Source organism: Ammodytes marinus (assembly GCF_949987685.1).
Source record: "Ammodytes marinus genome assembly, chromosome: 6".
NCBI lineage: Eukaryota > Metazoa > Chordata > Actinopteri > Uranoscopiformes > Ammodytidae > Ammodytes > Ammodytes marinus.
Genome location: NC_137235.1, coordinates 8,723,491 through 8,743,486, shown reverse-complemented (window position 1 = coordinate 8,743,486; position 19,996 = coordinate 8,723,491). Strand labels below are relative to the sequence as shown.

Sequence of the window (19,996 nt, the reverse complement as noted above, 5' to 3'; positions counted from 1 at the left end):
CTACAGTGTTGGGTAGAGGGTTTTTTTTTTCTTCAAGGGAGTTTCCCCAATATATTGTGAGTACAGTATTCACATGTTTATTCCCCTCCAAAAGACTATGTGTTTATGTTGAGTGTCTTAGCCTTGAAGGAAATGCCAGGACATGTCACACTCATCTGTCACATTCCTCCAGGCTTTGCTGGCATGTAGTAAATGAATGGACATTTGTCTACAGCATGAAGCTTCACAGGGAGGCAGTGCACGCTTAGCCGGATTACCGCTTGTTTCTAAAGGAGGCACTAACAAGTCAGCATCCTCTTATATATGAGCCACATTGACTTACGCTGAGGTCCCTGGGACATCGTTCCTCCAGTCTGCTGGACAAAGAGCGGTGATAGATAGAGCCGTAGAGAGATAAAGACAAGGAAACGGGTGACAATGAAGTGTGAGGTAAGGGATTACCCTGCAGCACTCTGGGTAAGGCAAAAGGAGAAGGGGCGAAACAACTTGCTTTAGTAATGATGCATCTCCTCTTTCTTGTCTCTCTTGTGGTCTCTCTTTCTCTCCATCTGGTATTTCACCCCGAGGTGCTGGACATACAGCTGCACATCATCACTGCCTTTTATAGACCTACCTTCTGGCTCCAACCTTCCCCTTTGCCTTTCATCCCTCACTTCTTCTGTCCTGCCTTTTTAATGTTTCTAGTACAGGGCCTCCTAGTTTCCCTCCCTGTCTAATATCAGAGGCACAAACTTGCTGAAGCAGCACTCTGGAAATGATATCTCTCTTTTCATGATGCCACCATTAGGCTCACAGTTTGAACATCTATTCCATCTATCTAAAGCATTTTTTATTAACATGTCACTCTCATGTTATTTTTCTGTTGTAACGCAGGTTGTCTTCATCTTTATTCATAGTCTCATTCCCGGGCTCTTTGTTGGACTCTTGAGGTGATAAGAGGAATGTTTAACAAGGCATGGGTGGGTTTTTATATCTCAAGTGCATATTTGATTGCAGGCATCTGTTTGGGCACCAACAGACCCAATGTCTGAAGAGAGATGGGATGAGAGGAGAGAGGAGAGGAATTATATAAGCATTGAAGAAGGGGAAAAGGGCAGAGGAGGGAGAAAGGCTGAGATAAGCTAACTTCTTCTCTTTTTTTAACTTTCAGACAGTGAGCAAAGAGAATGTCAAAACCTGGTGTCATCTGGGATTCCATGCAAGGATGATTGACACCAACTTTTACCTGTGTGTGTACTAGAGAGACTGGCTTGTGCATACTGGCTGTGTGTGTGGGCATGATTGACATGGTAAATTGGAAAGGTCAACTGGTTCTAGTCTTTGGTACAGACAGGGAGACAGCAGGAAGATGTAACCTTCGCAGACTCCACATTTCTGGTGGGAAGGAGAAGCAAAAGACAGGATTTGGCACAAATAGAGAGTGAAGGGTGGGGAGAAAAAAACAAACAAGATTTAATATTTTAACCTAATCACTGCGTCGTAATATGCCATATATAAAGCATCGCTCTCCCCAAATTCTGGTCAAACTTACAAACTGAGATAGAAGGTGAGATTGTGTGTGTGTGTGTGTGTGTGTGTGTGTGTGTGTGTGTGTGTGTGTGTGTGTGTGTGTGTGTGTGTGTGTGTTGAAGAAATTATTCTTTGGCCTGGGGAAATGTGACAGACAGTGGATGCAGATGTGGGTGGGTGGTGAGAAGGAAGCGAGTCTGAGAAGGAGAATGGATTTGTCAGCCAGGGCAAAGGGTGTATATGCTTGTATGTAGATGGAAGGAAGGCCTTGCAGGGTTGTTTGTGTGTTGAGATGGGGAGAGTTTCCGGGGCGAATAGGTGACCCACAGCTGGGCACTGAAGGTTCAACACCTGCACAGGTCTGCTGGTAACACATAGCAACAGAAGCCTTTATACACACAAAGGGATCATGGGCACAGCTGACACACCATTGTTTTATTGAAGAGCAGCCACACCACACAAATATATTGTAACTATTTAATCCCTTTTGTTCTCACCCAGACACATAGACATCCAATGGTGAAAAAAACACACACGCTGTGGCAAGCACACACAGAGGACATGGTGACCTGTTTGTTTATATGTCCTTTAGGCAGCTGAATACACAATGGGGAATTCATGAATACAAATCATACTCAAGGGCTGAGGAAGAAACCAATATTTTCATAAGAAACTCAAACTGTATTCTAAACACATCACATTGTGTATCAACCATGATACTAAATGATGGCCTGTCTTCTATAAATACAGGGCTAAGAGTTGGATGAGGAAAACATCATTAAACAGCGCTACGCTAGTTATCTCTCTTCCGTGAAACGCACATCAATAAGCAAAGTGATTAAAACGACAAATGCTCCAAGGTATTTCAAAGGGCTCAGAAAAAACAATGAGGGAAGCCAAAGTTACTGGAAGATTTGTTTAGCAGATTGAGCTGAACATAAGATGCTTTGTGGTGTTGTGAACAACACACACACACACACACACACACACACACACACACACACACACACACACACACACACACACACACACACACACACTAGCGCGTGCTCGCTGTTGTCCCCTGATGTCCCCATTGTTTCTCCGTTCCCATTTGAAATTGAAGATGACTCAGTATGACACATAATTTGAATACACACACTGAGTTTTATGCCCCCCAGTCTAAAGCTGCTCGTGTGTGTGTTTGCGTGTGCATGTGCGTGCTGATCCCCTTTCAGACTCTCCTTCATAAAAAACTTCCCAATACTGCTGCTTACCAGCAGACACTGTGCTGTGGTTAAACTGCTTATGTGTGTTTCCAATAGGTCTGGGCTTAGCTTTTAAATATTATTCCCAATGCAACCCCTGAGCTGTGGTACCAATATCAAAATAATCCATCATTTTTTCTGTGGCCAAATCATTTCTCACTCTTATTTTCACTCATACGGTATGTACCGTAATGCTCCCACCATAGTGCCCTGCTGATATTAAACAGCCTGAACTGGACAAAATACACAGCAGAGTAAGGTAAAGAAAGGACAGGATATCGGTGGGTTTTATTGTAGCCAATACCAATTTCCCCAAATACCTTAATCCTTAATACATGTTTATGATTATACACTTAGTTTTGAGTAGCTAAAACAAATGCATTTTAAACCAACAGCCTTTTATTAAGGAAGATTGCACTGTTTAGTTTCTGTTAAAGAGAGGTATACTGCGATGTCTTTATCAATATCAGAAAGTAGTCATTTTCATTCACGCTATGGAGACATTTTTCAAGTACTGAGGCTAAACAAAACACTTAAGAAAATAATAATAATGTTGCTCTCCCGTCTCTGGTCTTTTTTTAGTTTGTTTTTCTGACTGCTTTTGTTTTTCTTACTCACTGTGCATCATTTGTGCCATTCACATGTGTGCATGCATGTGTGCGTGTGTGTGTGTCTGTTGCATGGGTTGAACAAACATTGCACTGATGCTGATGTGACACGTCGGAACTAAATTATGGCCCCTGACGCACATTGCTCACTCCACATACACACATAAACTCTCTAAAATCGAAACACAGAGACACACAAACACACACCCAGTATTCAAGTGTTGAGTGAGTGGCTGAATAGGAGCGTGGAGGGGTATTGTATTGATAGATGAATAGTGGATGTAGATTTTCTGCCAGTAGAATGTCAATGCCATAATTTTTGCACCGTCTATAGCCCCATTACCTTCAGACTTATGACAAATACATGGAGAAAGAAAGAGGTGGAACCATACTGTGGGAGAAGAAAGGAGAGAGACACACAACTTGGGAAGCTGGCAGTTGATGGATGGGCTGTAAACATCTTGTCTTCCTGTGGACTCCATGATAACATGCTTCCTCTCTGTCTCTTGCTGCCGCTCATCCATTTACACTGTATCTTGCTCCCTGTGTCTGTATTGTGTTTTTCCTCCTCCTCCTGTGTGTCTCCACAACTCAGGAGATGCTCATTTGTGAAAGCCTGTATTTTCTTTTGCTTTTATAAAACGTGTATTATTTGCAAAAATGTTTCTTTTTTTCTGCTGCGCCATCAAGAAGCACTTAAAATCTAAATTATATCTCTCCTGTTTTCCCCACTTTCCCTCACTCCCTATCTCCCACTGTGACCCAATTCTCTCTTTTTTTATCTTATTTTGTTTTGGCTGACGGACAGTTGGCAAGAAGAACCGTGGGTCAACAGGTAAAGAAGCCGTTTACATTTACATCAAATTCCCTGCTCTCTCTCTCTCTCTCTCTCTCTCTCTCTCTCTCTCTCTCTCTCTCTCTCTCTCTCTCTCTCTCTCTCTCCCCCCCTGTATAAACAGAGACCACGTATTGCTGTGACTCTTTGCTCCTACCAGAGGGTCTGAGCTTAGGGCTGCTCAGCTGAATGCTTTTTGCTAAAGGTGACATTGGCAGCAGTGGTGGGTTTCCGCTGTTAAGGTTATAAATGTTGTTACTATAGCAAAATTTCTGCTATAGTGGCTAGAATAAAAAAAGCTACATTTGGACACCTAAGTTCAAGGCTGTTGCTGTACTATGCCAGTTTACAGTATGGGTGCAGTAGTATGCTTATTCATCACAATCCATTCATCACACAATATCTGCTTCAGTATAACATATATTGGTTCAGCTTGGCCTTAGAATAAAACATTTATAAAATAGTCAATTCACTGTAGTGGAACTGGCAGAACATAATGCATAAGTATCCGTGACAGCTTGGTAAATGGAATGCACTTATATAGGGCCTTTTTTCCAAAGCGCTTTACATAGTTGGTCTCTTTCAACCATTCACACACACACACACACGCACGCACGCACGCACACACACACACGCACACACACACACACACACACACACACACAGCTACCATGCAGGGTGTAAGGTAACCATCAGGAGCCATTTGGGGTTTAGTGTTTTGCCGAGGAACATTTCAACATGTGGCAGGAGGAGGCTAGGGGATTGAACCACCAACCCTGAAATCAATGGAAGATCTCTCCAGCTGCTTAGCCACAGACGCCTGCTAGCATCATTATTTTTATTTTTATTTTTTATTTTTTATATTTTTTGGGCATTTTTATGCTTTATTTGATAGTGCAGAGAGACAGAGGTGAAATGGGGCAGAGAGGAGAGTGACATGCAGAGAACGACCGCGGGTGGGAATCGAACCCGGGTCTGCTGCTGGGCCCGGCCCGGGAGGGGGACGCCTTACCAACTGAGCTAAAGGCGCCCCCTAGCATCATTAGCTTTCCAACAGCAAGTGAGGGACGAGCTGGAAGAGCCTTCTGATGACATTTTACTTTGAATTATAGCAACACTCTGGATATGGACTACATCAGAGAAGAACCAGAAAGGATTATCATTAAGTCAGTGTTGATATTTGGTGTCTTGGCTGTCTGACCTTGTCACTCCCCATAAGGAAACACTTAGCTCAGCATAACAGGGAGTGGGATGATAATGACTTCCTACCAAGGGAAGCATTAACTCAGAGTGTACAGGAGGAGGCTCTGGTGGAGGTGGGCCTTTTGATGAGATTCTACTGTGTATGAAAAGCTTTTAGGTGAGCTATGTGATGGCAAAGAGTTTAGTTTAGTTGTATTAGATTAGTCAGGGACCATTTACAGAAAGAACATTGATCTCACAGGGAAACCAGATTGTACCAGATTATAGCAGTTTGCTCATTTCCGTCTGCACTGCAGTCCCTGCACAGGTCAACAACACAAAATACAACACACACAATACAATGAAATAACAATACATATCAAATTACCTTTGGCTCTTTAGAATTAAAATACAAACAAATTAAAATATTTAAAGTGAGCATAGTACCATAGGCAATAGCACACTGAAAAGAGTGTGAAGAATATTGCATTGAGACAAGTATACCATATGAGTGTGGTGGCACAAGTAAGTCTCTGGCTTTTGCTTCATTAGGGCAATATTTTGTCTAATACATCAAACATGCTTTCATTTTTTCCTACGGCATCACCTCAGTGTCTGTGACAAGAGCTGGGCTAAAACACACTGAAGTGCCAGTGTTTCTCCCCCACGGCATTCAAGCAGCCTCTTGTTGCTGCACATTTAACACCGGGCCGACACAATTACAAATGCCACGAGTGTGTTGATCTGATACTGGTATGCAAGCACTGGGTCGCAGAGAACAGGGAGTGCTCCAGCCCGGCTGTGAAGTTCCTTCCTGGGCACATATAGTATAAATAGTATGGGACATATTCATATACAGCATTGACATTTTCTCCTTTTTGAGTACCAACAAAATGTGCAAATGTCATGTGTTGTTGATATTCAGACTTAATGTGGGAAAAACATATTTCGTTTTTTTCCCACTGTCCCACAGAAAAATGCTTGCAGCCATGAAGCAATTGCACACACCCTTATTTCAGTATAGTGATGATGAAATGCTACCTCATTATGTCATGGTGGGTTTTAGTCAAGCAGCCGAAAAAACGCAACAAATATTCTACCAAGAATTAATCAAATAATCATTGTGGTGCAGTCCCAATAGCTTAACCCCTGCCCTGCCTCAACATTACTGCTACATGTATCCTGTTTCTTCCTCTCTTTCTCTCCCTCTCTTTCCATCTCCTCCTTCCATCCTTCCATCACTTGTGTGGCACCCTGACAGACATAGATAAAGGGCTTGGCAGCTGAAGGAAGAGATGAATATTTAAAATCGGGCATCTTTCTCGGTCCTCTCACTGCCTCTCATTGTCTGTGTCTGTTTCCCCTTGGGGCTTGGATCTTCTACTCTTGGTGTTGTGTGGCTTTATGTGTGTGTGTGTGTGTGTGTGTGTTGGGGGGGGGGGCATGTTGTGGCGTGTGGTTTTATATTGGCATTCTAAGGCAAGTGTAGTCAGAGGATGACACTTAGCTGTCAGCATGCAGCATTAATGAGTGCAGTGACACGCACAAACACTCACCCCACTCTCACACACATGCAGTATTCTCCAGGGAGGAAGTGCAAATTATCACCTTCTTTTCTACATTTATTTTTGTATATCATCCAAAAAAGAAGCTATCCATTTTTCTTTAAACCCACGACTTCCAGTGTCCCTTCCCTCTCTCTCCATTTTAGAATTTCACCCTCTCTCTTTCTCTGTGTCGTGCATTGTGGTCTCAGTGTGATTTGTGTTATTTGGCTGCGAACCCCACAGACACCTATCTGACAACTCTATTAATACACAGTCAGAGTCAGCTAATACCAGCCTCCTGGTGTGTGTGTGTGTGTGTGTGTTTGTGTTTTTGTTTGTGTTTGTGCGTGTTCAAGCATGCATGGCAAAGAGATGGATGTGTATGTTCACCCCTTAGCCAATCTCTCTGCTCTCTAGGTCTCGGCAGAGATTTGTCTGAAAGGCTTAAAACACACAGATCTCCAGTCAAATATAGATCTCTCTCTCTCTCTCACACACACACACACACACACAAACACACACACACACACACCCCAAGGCCGACTTAATGACACAATGGGGACTTTGGGGTGACTGGCAGATTTTATAGGAGAACAAGCTGTAATCTGAGGGAATCCATTCCACGAGGGATTACATTGTAATCTGTGGATGGAATACCCTTTCATCTCACTCTCTCTCTCATTGTGTCTCTCTCCATCAATGTCTCTCGCCCTCTGTTCATACATCTCTATCCCTTTCCTGCCCTAAAGCTGCATCAATCCTTTTACCAACCATCCTTTTATCATAATTCCCATCCTTGAATTCATTTTTTAATTTAGGATATTATTCTTCCATCTGAATACTCACTCAGTACACACACACACACACACACACACACATACATCTGTGTCACCTCAGCCTTAACTGTCAATCAGCAGTGATTGCACTGACGACAGCATTGCAACATTGCAGTGCGTCACATTGTCTCTGGTGCTAAAGAAACCCAAATCCATGTGCAGACACAGAATGTTTGCTTTTTTTCAGCCTTTAGTTGTTCTGATATTGCTTCGTTATGTTACAACCCTCCATGCATTTTCTTTCTTTCCATCCTTTCCACTCTCCATTTCTCTGCCACATGCAGCTTCTCATTTGCTAAATGAGGAATCCAATGGAGTTAGATTAAACTTCTGGACTCTCTTTGTAGAATCCTTACAGGGAGCCTTTTAGCTGCCGCAGCTTGCGCGCGCCCACACACACACACACACACACTCTCTCTCTCTCTCTTACACACACACTCATTTATAATAACCCTGTCTGCCAGTTTGAATATTTCTCCTTGCTTAAGTTAAAAATGATTAATTTAATAATGCCTGTTCAAACAACAAAAAGAAGTAGATAAGAGGATGATAGGGAACAAGGGAGTGAAGCTAGGCCGTGGAGAATGAGAGATACAGACAAGCTGAACTGATATGAGATTTCCCCTGAGAGAAAGAGAGAGAGGATGTTAGAGAGGCAGACAGAGGGAGAAGAAGAGCTCAGATCACACAACCATATGGCATTTTGCTTTCCCCTCTACTCCTACCATCACGTCTGTCACTGAAGAAGAAGACCATCTGCAACCCCCCTCCCTCGCGTCCCCTATCTACATGCTCCCCTGTAATCTCTCTCCGCCGAGCCCTTTTTCTTTCTCCTCCGTGTTCTCACTTGTCATACAGGTGTCCCAGCTGTCCTGATTTGTCTTGTCTGCTCCCCTAAAACACTCGCCCCCTCCCTTAGGTTAACGGGTTGGGTTCACACACACACCCCCGGCCCTGTGCTTATTACCGGGCGGTCGCTGCTGCCATTAAGGCTCCACTCATTGCTACTAGTTCTGACCGGCTGGCCTCTGCTTCCCACAGCCGACAGCTAATGGACACTCTCCTCTTGCTCTCTGTACATCTTCCTCTCCGTCTGTACACCATCCCTCTGTCTCTCTCTTCATCTCCCACCCACACGCAACCCATCTTTGCTTTTCTTCGACATCAAACCTTTGAAATTGTACTCTACACAATGAAATTAGGGAGAAAAACCTGGTGTGTGTGTGAGTGTGAGTGTGTGATGGACAAATTGGGAGGAACTGGAGAGTGATAGAGACCTCCACTATTACTTCCCATCTCTTTTCTTTTGATGTCCCTTCACTTATCTTATTCTCCATTACAGTAATGACTCAACCTCTACCCTGAGTTGGAGCCTCAGTGAGTGTAGGTGTCAAGACAGTAGAGTGTGTGTGTGCACCATCATTTGCCTGTCTTCCTGTACCCGCATATCTTATTCCGTGTGACAGTGGGATTTGACATTTCAGCTCTTTCTCTCCGATAAAAAATAGAGAATGAGACTATTGAATAAAGCAGGGATCTTAATTACCAACTTTTCCTCCTTCCTCCTTTCAAACGGGAGATCAAAGCTGCTCTCCCCCCCTCCCCACCACCACCACCACCAGCACCTATCAATTCTAGCATGTTGATATGTTGCCCCTACTCCTCCCTTATTGAAAATCTACCCAGTAATACAGTGTATCCATGGGAAAAACCCAATGATGTTCATACCCATAGCCATGGCAGTAATATGAAGCTTCACATCTTATGTAAAACAATTCTAAATGTTCATTACATAGGGCCTATTCTGCTGTTTTAATAATGATTTAGCTGAGCAGATGTTTCACGTTTCAAACGTATAACCCATTAGTATAGTCCCATTATTTTCCTTTTGCTTATGAGCATTCCCTGCCATAAATCATACTCTCTCTCTCTCTCTCTCTCTCTCTCTCTCTCTCTCTCTCTCTCTCTCTCTCTCTCTCTCTCTCTCTCTCTCTCTCTCTCTCTCTCTCTCTCTCTCACACACACACACACACCACACACACAATCATTATCTTGCACATACACCACCATACTCTCTTGGACCCCTTATAGGCCTAAATACTTGCTCACATACTCCAACTAACCACTGTATTCTTTCTCTAAACACTATCAATGTAACTCGCTCACACACAGCATCACACTGTCTCCAATACATCATTATACCTTGTATGGTAGTGTCTCTAAGACATAACAATAATATGTTTGACAACTATTGTTTAAAAGAGAGAATTATGGTGTGTGTGTGTGTGTGTGTGTGTGTGTGTGTGTGTGTGTGTGTGTGTGTGCATGTGAGATTTAAATTATGTCTGCTATAAGAGACAATTGTAATTGTTATTAGAACTGGAAAGAATTTCAGTCAGACTTAAATATTTGTTCTCCATCACACTGACTATTATTCTCTATTATACACTATCATCTTTTCATAGTAAATAGTAAATACTTCTCCTTACGTATGATATGTGTTAAGCCTATTCGTCTTAAACGTTGAGTAAACGGATTCCATTGTTTTTTTTCTTCAAACTCAGACAAAAAGCTGTGTTATCGTTGAAAATGTTGATGTTACTTTGTATACTTCTAATTTAAACTGTGAAAAAAAAACACGGAATAAAGAAGAGGTTTTGTACTATAGCAACATTTTATCTTTACCATAGCACAGTCTCACTGAAGAATACAGCCACAAAATGCAAAATACTACAACTATACAAAAACATGCTTGAATGAAATTCTTCGTTTCAGGCTTCGTCCAACAATGCTCATACAAAATGTATGAAAAAGAAAGTCCCACGAGATAAAATGAGAATCTGAGACATTAAGACACAAAATTGTGGAGAGTTTAAGTGTAGAAATAAAAGGTATCTTTAAAATATAGAATAATAATAAAAAATGCATTTATAAAATGCTTATAAAATATTTATAAAAAGGTGATGAGAGAAGGTGGTGTGAGTGGGAGACTATTGGGGTTCATTAGAGAGTATGTTGCTGCGTGTGACTTATGGTCTCAACAGCCTCTCATATTTTCCCTCTCTGTCACAGATCCTGAATTAGAAGTTGTGCCTCCGGCGATCGTGATCGGACCCAAAGATACAACAGTGGTGGCAGGCAGCGAGGCGACGCTGGAGTGCATTGCTAATGCCAGGTAAGATTATTTCATCTACACACACACACACACACACACACACACACACACCCACGCACAGCACAGCACACCCACAAGAACAATTCCTTTCTTCCTAGGCAGCAGCACTGTTTTCTGCCAGGGCAATCAGAGGACACCACATAAACTGGTAGCTCAGCAAGTCTTTCCCCCCTGTTGTAGTGTTTACACAAACACACACACACACACACACACCTGCACCAAGTTATCTTGAACAGAAGTTACATCAAAGTCCCATCCGACATTAGTGGAGAAGCTAATCCCATCGACTCACCCTGGCCAATGCCAAGTACTGTACACACACACACACACACACACACACACACACACACACACACAGACATTCAGACAGAGTGGTGCAGTCTAGTCAGACTCAACAGATGTTTTCAAAGCAACTCAAATTCTTCATCATTTCAAGGGTTGCCTGGAGTGTCCTTTATGAGCGAAAAGCCCAAGCTTATGTTTACTTTAGGTTAAACAATGCTGTATTTGTTTGAAACACTGCCTCTAGTGTGTCATTTTATTGAAAACTGTTTTGGGGAGCAACAGTTACCTCCAAGTTTATTCACAAGGAAAATATTATTAGTACTTGGCATTTTTCATATGCTTTCACAGGCACAATCCATTGATTGAAGAGAACATGCTATTGAGTTTCACCGTGGATTAGGGGCTCTGGGCTAGTCATGCTGCTCTCTGCGCTGTGAGAGCTGAGCTTCCTTTCATTATATTTCAGCACCACTTGACTAACACTTGACCACAGGCTAGCACTCAAGATACAGTGGGAAGAAAACAAATGTCTAAACCTTATAACACGTAAAAGAAAGTGGGAACATGCTTACTGTAGGTATAGGTCGAGTTTTTAGCAACACAAAGATATATTCCCATTTTACAAACAGTGAGGAATATGGTCAGACCAGGCAATTTTTGTTAAAATGTTACACTAACTGTAGACAAAATAAGTCTTCTGCCAGAAACTATCTCTGATATTAGAGAAGCATCAACTGAAGGATCTAGTCACTCCAGAGATGATTCTGTACCCGGGGAACAACTGAAAAAAAGAGATTGAAATTTGGGAGAAAGAAGAGGGAGTATGATCAGTGAAATCAAGTGCAGTGCTGAAGTCTAAAAGCATCTGCCATCAACATCCATTAAGCATTAATCAGTCATATGCACCAATGCGGTACTGCTAGAGTGCTATGATAATTAGGAGTTCGATTGAAAACAAGCACTGAGAGTAAGCCTAGTAGTATGTTAAATCTGTTTTTCAATATTTGGGTACATTTGGGATTTTCATATTGTTGGCAGGGCTCACAGAGTAAGTATATTAAAATGTTTCCATACAAGTCTAGCAGTAAGTTAAATTAGTTTTCCTCACAATATTGTCTATATGTTTATGTTCTGAGAGAGACATACAGTATCTATCCTTCTATGTACCTATGTATCTATCTATGTATCTGTGTATCTATCTATCTATCTATCTATCTATCTATCTATCTATCTATCTATCTATCTATCTATCTATCTATCTATCTATCTATCTATCTATCTATCTATCTATCTATCTATCTATCTATCTATCTATCTATCTATCTATCTATCTATCTATCTATCTATCTATCTATAATAATAATAATTAATAATAATTGCTTGGATTTATATAGCGCCTTTCATGATACTCAAAGCGCTTTACAGGGTTCCAGACAATTCGTTCACACACAGTCATACCGGTGGTGGTAAACTACCATAGTAGCCACAGCTGCCCTATCTATCTATCTATCTATCTATCTATCTATCTATCTATCTATCTATCTATCTATCTATCTATCTATCTATCTATCTATCTATCTATCTATCTATCTATCTATCTATCTATCTATCTATCTATCTATCTATCTATCTATCTATCTATCTATCTATCTATCTATCTATCTATCTATCTATCTATCTATCTATCTATCTATCCAAAATGATCACAGTTGGAATGAAAACCTAAGAGCTACTTGGAAAATAACAACAATGCAATCATAATACATCAAGACCATGTAACATCAATGATCTCCAAGCTGATGTATTTTGGAGTTCAATATGACAGTCACTTGCATCAACTAAGCTGTATTTTTTCTTGTCATTTCATCTGTTTATTTTCTGTGGTTGTTTTTTGACTGCATTGCCTTTACAAATCACTCTAATCAAAAACTATTGGTGTGATCCTATGAGTTCTATGTTCTTCGCTGCATATTCATATGTTTTCATAGTGTACTTTTATTGGAGAAATCCCATAGCTAAACTCTTTAATCTTTTAATCCATATTGAACAAAATACACTTGCAAGGTAATTCCAGCTGCTGATTACATACTTAACTGTTGTCGTTGTAGATTAGTTGGGAATTTTAATTCAGATTGCTCATGAAGCGATGAAAAGGTAAAATACTATAGTAATCATTTATTTAAAAAAAACAAAAACGTACTAACTCAGAAGAATTGTGTTTCGATATATTAGTCATGCAAAACAAAAACTTCACTGTACATCAATCCCGTTTCCCTCCTCCAAGATACAGTCTAACTGACTGAAGCTCCTTCAAGCTGAGTAGAGCCGACGGGCGCTGATATACACACTGTCATCATTCATTTCCCGCCTCATTGACACATGAACTGATGGATTTAATATGTTGTAATTGCCTTCTGTCACTCTTTCACTTTTTTCTACTCAATTCACCCATGTCCTGCTATCCTTTCTCTCCTTTCTTCTCCTTTCTTCTCCCTCAGACCGGTGGACAGCCTCGTGGTGTCATGGAAACGTGATGGGCGTCGGCTGTCCGGTGGGCGTCGGCTAACTGTTCCCGCGTCTGCCGCCTCTGACACAGGGGCATATGTTTGTGAGGCATCGCTTAGCAACAGCACTGCCAAACCTGTGGAGGCAAAGGCACATCTCACTGTAATAGGTGAGAGAAAAGGACACATGACCATACCCGCACTCACACGCACACACCTGCGCACACACACGTAAATACACATACTCCCACACACACAGACACACTCACTCACACACACACACACACACACACACACACACACACACACACACACACACACACACACTCACTCACTCACTCACTCACTCACTCACTCACTCACTCACTCACTCACTCACTCACTCACTCACTCACTCACTCACTCACTCACTCACTCACTCACTCACTCACTCACTCACTCACTCACTCACTCACTCACTCTCTCACACACACACACACACACACACACACACACACACACACACACACACACACACACACACACACACACACACACACACAAAGGGAGCCTAAAATGATTATCCATGATTATCCTGGGTTGGCCTGACCCATCAAGCCTAATGCCCTCAACATGTGCCATTGATTTCTGTTTCAACCTCACTATGTTCTTTTCTTGTCCAATTTTTGCCCGAGGCTTTTTTTTAATGCTGTTTATTCCTCCATTTATTCCTGCTTTTCTCCTGGAAGCATGACCGTGAACACCCTGGGGCGGTGACTGTCAACTACAGGACTACTTGAACCATAATCCGTTGTCCACACTGTCCAATAAACTTCTCATTGTAGTCACATAGCTGTGGAAAGCATATACAGTTTATTCATCCATGTGCGCTTACAACTACATGTCTGTGTGTGTGTGTGTGTGTGTGTGTGTGTGTGTGTGTGTGTGTGTGTGTGTGTGTGTGTGTGTGTGTGTGTGTATAATGTACACTTACAAAGACAAAAAGGCACCACAGCTACACATGCGAGTTTCGCTCAGCGGCTAAATTAGTTTTGTTCCCCAGAGTCGCCAATCAATACGGAAAGCACTGAAAGTACTCGAAACATGAGCCCTCTCGTCACAATGCGCTCCTGTCCTTGATATGTGTGTGTAAATAGAAAACAACACGCAGGCTGCGAGCATGTGATTGATGAAGCAAAACTTTTCTCCCCCCTAGTTCGTCAGCGTCTTTTTGATCTGCTGTGATTGTCGGAGCGAGGGAGCACCTAACGCCTACAGAATAACTCACTAGTCAGAAAAGACTTGAATTCCTGAATATTAATGCCCCAACTCATTCCCTTTCTGTGCACCAGCCTCACTATCTAGCACCCAACTTCTTGCACTCTCTGTCTGCGTCTAGGTTATCTCCCTTCATTAGGCCGACAAGACTGTTAAGGTCTGCCAGGGACAACGTATGCATGCCTTCATTTGTATCTGAGGAGTAGAGACCGGTGAATACATTGGTACTGATCCTCTCTCTTTTTTTCTGCTATGGGCTCGACAGACCTTGATGCAATGAAAGAAATTCCTAAACAGAATAGTGTATGTGTCTGTGAGAAAGAAGGAGACAGGCCTCAAAGGTATTCATTATTGAATTTCATTTCATTTTTCTAGTCGGATCCACTAATCAGAATATGTATGACACCGTACCGTACAGACGACTCCTGGTAGCAAACAACAACATAAAATCTGTTGTTGTTCTCCACCATTGTTTTTTAAGCACAAAACAGGGAATCCATGTGAAGCTTAAACCTGTAAACCCCACCATCCAAACACCCCAGAATGGGTGTTTTTAGTTCATTTAGGTCTTTCAAATCACCTGACTGAAGGCTGAAGAATTAACACACGTGTTATCGCTGTAACATCACATGGCTGTCATTAATCTCTAGTTTCCCTGTTCTTTCCCTCGCTGTACAGTATGCCCCACTTGCTCTCTTATCACAAAATGGGGACAAATTCTACAATGTACAATAAAGATAGGAGATGTATGGAAATCCCCACAAAGTGGAAAAAAACGTCTGCATGTGTGATGAAGTAGAATAAGCACCAACATGAAAGTAGATGTCCCGCCCCCCCCCCCACACGCACACAAGCATATCCTCTCTTTTTCTTTTCATCAAAGTACATCATTAAAATGACAGAATGATGTCAGAAACCTACTATTTTACATTATTACAAATAAGGATAGAGCCTTAGAAAAGATTGTCCTCAAATACAACTTAAAAATATTATAAAATGCTTTCACCTTGTTCAAAACGAATGATATATTTTCATTATTCATAATTTCTTACGGACACTGGACGTTCATTTTCCCCAACGTCATTTTTCATTGGACAGGTGCCATTTTACCAGAGATGACAGACCGAAAAATGAATTAGCCACTCTGTCTCTCCCTCCCCCTGTCTCTTGCCTTGCTGTGCCAATATCTCTCACTCAATGTTAACAAATGTTTTGGAAAAAAATGGAGCGTAAGGGGGCGTCTTTAGCTCAGTTGGTAAGGCGTCCCCTCCATGGGCCTCGGCCAGCAGCGGACCCGAGTTCGATTCCAGCCCGCGGTCGTTCTCTGCATGTCACTCCCCTCTCTGCCCCAATTCAACTCTGTCTCTACACTATAAAAAAAATTGAGAATACGGAGTATATACTTTATTTTTTGTATATATATTTTTCATACCATCTCATTACATTACAGTAATACACCAAAAAGCATATATCTCACTTTCTTGGCATCGGAGGGACGCTGCTGTCAGAATTTAAAAGGGATACTGGTGAAGATGTTAAGAGGTAGCAGTTGTTGGCACGGAAATGGAGAAGCTTGTAGAAGGCATTGTTTCATTTTATGAAGTCATTTCACAGGGCATACAGATAGAAACGCTGCCTGGCAAACACACTCCAGATTCTCATGGGGACTCATTTGAGTCTACAGCACATCTCTTTTAAGATTAGGTTTTAAAGCTATTTAATGATTGAACAAGTTTTTTTAGGGCTTATGATTAGTACTTCAAACATGTTGTGCACAGCAAGGGATTTTCATGATACCGAATATGTTGTATATTAAAATGTTTAAGATTGTATGTCCTATCATTTTTTTCAGAGCCACCATCTCTGACTACTCAACCCAAGAGGAAAATCTTCGCTGATCTCGACAGGAACGTAGATATTCCCTGCCTGGCTACAGGTACACCGCGTGCATGCTTGTGTGTGTGTGTGTGTGTGTGTGTGTGTGTGTGTGTGTGTGTGTGTGTGTGTGTGTGTGTGTGTGTGTGTGTGTGTGTGTGTGTGTGTGTGTGTGTGTGTGTGTGTGTGTGTGTGTGTGTGTGTGTGTGTGTGTGTGTGTGTGTGTGTGTGTGTGTGTGTGTGTTTGTGTGTGTGTGTGTGTGTATGAGATTATACAAATGTAAATATTAGTTTACAAATCTTCGAGTCCTAGTTTCGTGTAAAAATGCATTCTAAAATTCAGCTGAACTTGAGTTAGTCATGTTAATGGGTACACTAAATGCTTAAACTAAGTAGTTCAAGCTAGGTCGTACGGCATGTGGTCTGATCACACTCAAAGACAAAAGTGTCGATGTCTGTGGAGGTTGACAAGCCTGCTGCCGTAGAGAGGGGGCGACCTCCCGTCTGTCTATCCTCAAAGGCATTTCTCCATGCTGCTGCCTGCACCCAATTACAATGAAAAGTCACACAAACTGTCAGAAGTAGTTCTGTGCAGGATGAGAAGAAGAAGAGAGCTGGAGAAATATGTTAGAATCCTTCTTGCCAACCTACACCTACCCAATCAATGCGTAAAGTGGCCCAGAATTCTCTTGTTTGTTGGGGAAGTTGTAGAAAATTGTCTGACACTGCCCCCTCACACAATCACTTTGAAGCACACAGAGGGGGTCTGCTGGTGTTTACAACCAGATGGGTCAGGAACTGAAGTCATTGTGGTGAACACTTCAGATCGTTATATCAATGTCTGTGTAGCACATGTTAGTCTGATGTTTGTACATATCATTATGAGACAATATTGTTTACCTTAAGCAGACAGACTCCTTAGACTTTACGGTAGAATGACGTTTGGTGTCGTTCAGCGTGTGTGTGCATGAGTTCCTAGGCTTCTTGAACAGTGAGATTACACAGAAAATTACAGACTTCTTCTTCATGGACTACAGTGAAATATTGAAATGAGCATGGCTGGACATGGCTCTCAAAAGTGCATTATGCTCCTCTTTCTCTCTCTCTCTCTCACTCACACAAACACACACACACACGCACACACATACACACACACACACACACACACACACACACACATACACACACGCACACACACACAAACACACGCACCCTCCTTCTCTCACACACTGAGCGAGTTTATGTTCCTCCTCAGTAATCTGATACAGTGGCAGCGTAATTAAATAGCAGGGGCCTGAGGGGACGGAGAGAGGGATGGAGGCTGGGACGAGGAACCAGGGAGGGAGAGCAAAGACAGATAGACTGCACAGTGACAGAGAGAGCCAGACAAGGAGGGGGTGAAAAATACTTCATGCATGTCTCAGAAAACTTGACACCAACAGATTGAGAAAAAGTGTGGAGTTCATCTATCACTCTCTCTCTCTCTCTCTCTCTCTCTCTCTCTCTCTCACTCTCACACTCTCACTCTCACACTCTCTCTCTCTCTCACACACACACACACACACACACACACACACTGGTGTGGAGTGTTGAGACGAAGTAATTGCATTGAGCCCCATGCCTGTCATATCTGGCATGTCCGTCAGACAGGTGGGCGCTGATACTGAAGCTATTCAGTGGTGCGCTCTGGCTCACATCTTTTATTCAGAATGTTTTTTGGCCCCTTATGCCACCCTTACCCTTCCACCCACACCCTCCAATCAATATATTATTAGCAGTCATTATGCCCACATGTATATTTATAGGGAGAGAGAGGGGGATAACAGAGAAGAAATATTGGTTGAAGGAGTGTGTGTGCGTGCCTGTGTGTGTGTGTGTCTCTCTCTTTCTCTTTTAGTGGGAGTGTGAGCAGTTTGCTCAGCAGTGAGTTCAGCTGGCTGGTTATTAAGGAAATTGAGCATTTTCTCCCTCTCTGTGTGTGCCCATGTGTAGGTGTGCCCCAGCCCCGCATGGAGTGGTACAAGGACACGGTGCCTTTATCCAAACTGGCCAACCCGCGCTACAAGGTCACCGCCGCCACCGGGCTGACGGTGCGCAGGGTGCAGCCAGGAGACACTGGAATATTCCAGTGTATCGGCCGCAGCGCTGCCGGAGAGACCCAGGCACACACACAACTACTGGTCTCCAGTGAGTTTGTGTGACACACACACACACACACACCTACAGTACTCTGCTATATAGACACCTAAAACCACTGAAGCACTTTGTGACGTCTGCTATTGAAAAGGTGCTATACATATAAACTTATTATTGCTTGTGCTCTCAAGTCTCTGCTTTGGTTTTAGGTTTATTCACCCTCACTCAATGTAATTAATTCCTTTAACTTTATGTCTCATGTACCTGCTGTAACTCCTCGTCTGTCACTTTCTTTGTATCTGCTCATACCTGCTGTAATGGTTTTTAAGGGCTGCATTTGAAGATGATTTTCATGATTCATCAGTCTCCAGAATATTTTCTCCATTCATCTGTTGCGTGTAAAATAATATCAGAAAATAGTATGTCATTACATTGCTTGTTATCTACTATTGATTAATAAACCAAGGATTACAGCTATATTCTTTCCTTCCCAATTTATCAGGCTCATTTGGCTGTACCGTTCCATACATGCAAAATATTCAACAGTTATTAATTTAATACGGTGCATAGTTTGTGAGTTTGAGTTGTGCAACATGACAATTGCAGTGATCATCAGTCAGTCCAACATTGCCTTCACTTGGTATTCTGCAGTGTGTTAGCAGCAGACGTGCAGGTGGGGTTGTATTTTTTCTCAGCAGAGTTACGTTCTGTTTTAGTGAGAGTTATAATTAAAAGCTCCCATGGAGCTTTCAAACACACACACACACACACACACACACACACACACACACACACACACACACACACACACCACGCGAGTAGCACTGGGTAATGAATAAGAGCCTCCATTGATCAAAGAGGAAGCATTGCTGTTTAGATCAACACTGTCATCCTTTCTTTTTCACTTTTCTCTCCTCTATTTCACTTCACTGTCGTTCAAATCTTTTACCCACCAAATTGCAGCGGCCATGTCCTATGTTTACATTCCTCTCATGCTCTC

The 19,996-nt window shown here is 42.2% G+C and overlaps 1 protein-coding gene across 1 annotated transcript in view; it reads left to right on the top strand.

Moving 5' to 3' along the window:
- Nucleotides 1–19,996, top strand: part of LOC307252277 (protein sidekick-1-like) — a gene marked incomplete at its 5' end in the record, with an annotated part of 221,470 nt that overhangs the window by 125,354 nt on the left and 76,120 nt on the right. The window contains 5 exons of the mRNA XM_080029914.1: nt 4,173–4,199; nt 10,837–10,939; nt 13,723–13,898; nt 16,838–16,921; nt 18,853–19,047. Of these exons, the coding sequence (XP_079886040.1) occupies nt 4,173–4,199; nt 10,837–10,939; nt 13,723–13,898; nt 16,838–16,921; nt 18,853–19,047 (585 nt within the window). The remainder of the gene's footprint in view (nt 1–4,172; nt 4,200–10,836; nt 10,940–13,722; nt 13,899–16,837; nt 16,922–18,852; nt 19,048–19,996) is intronic.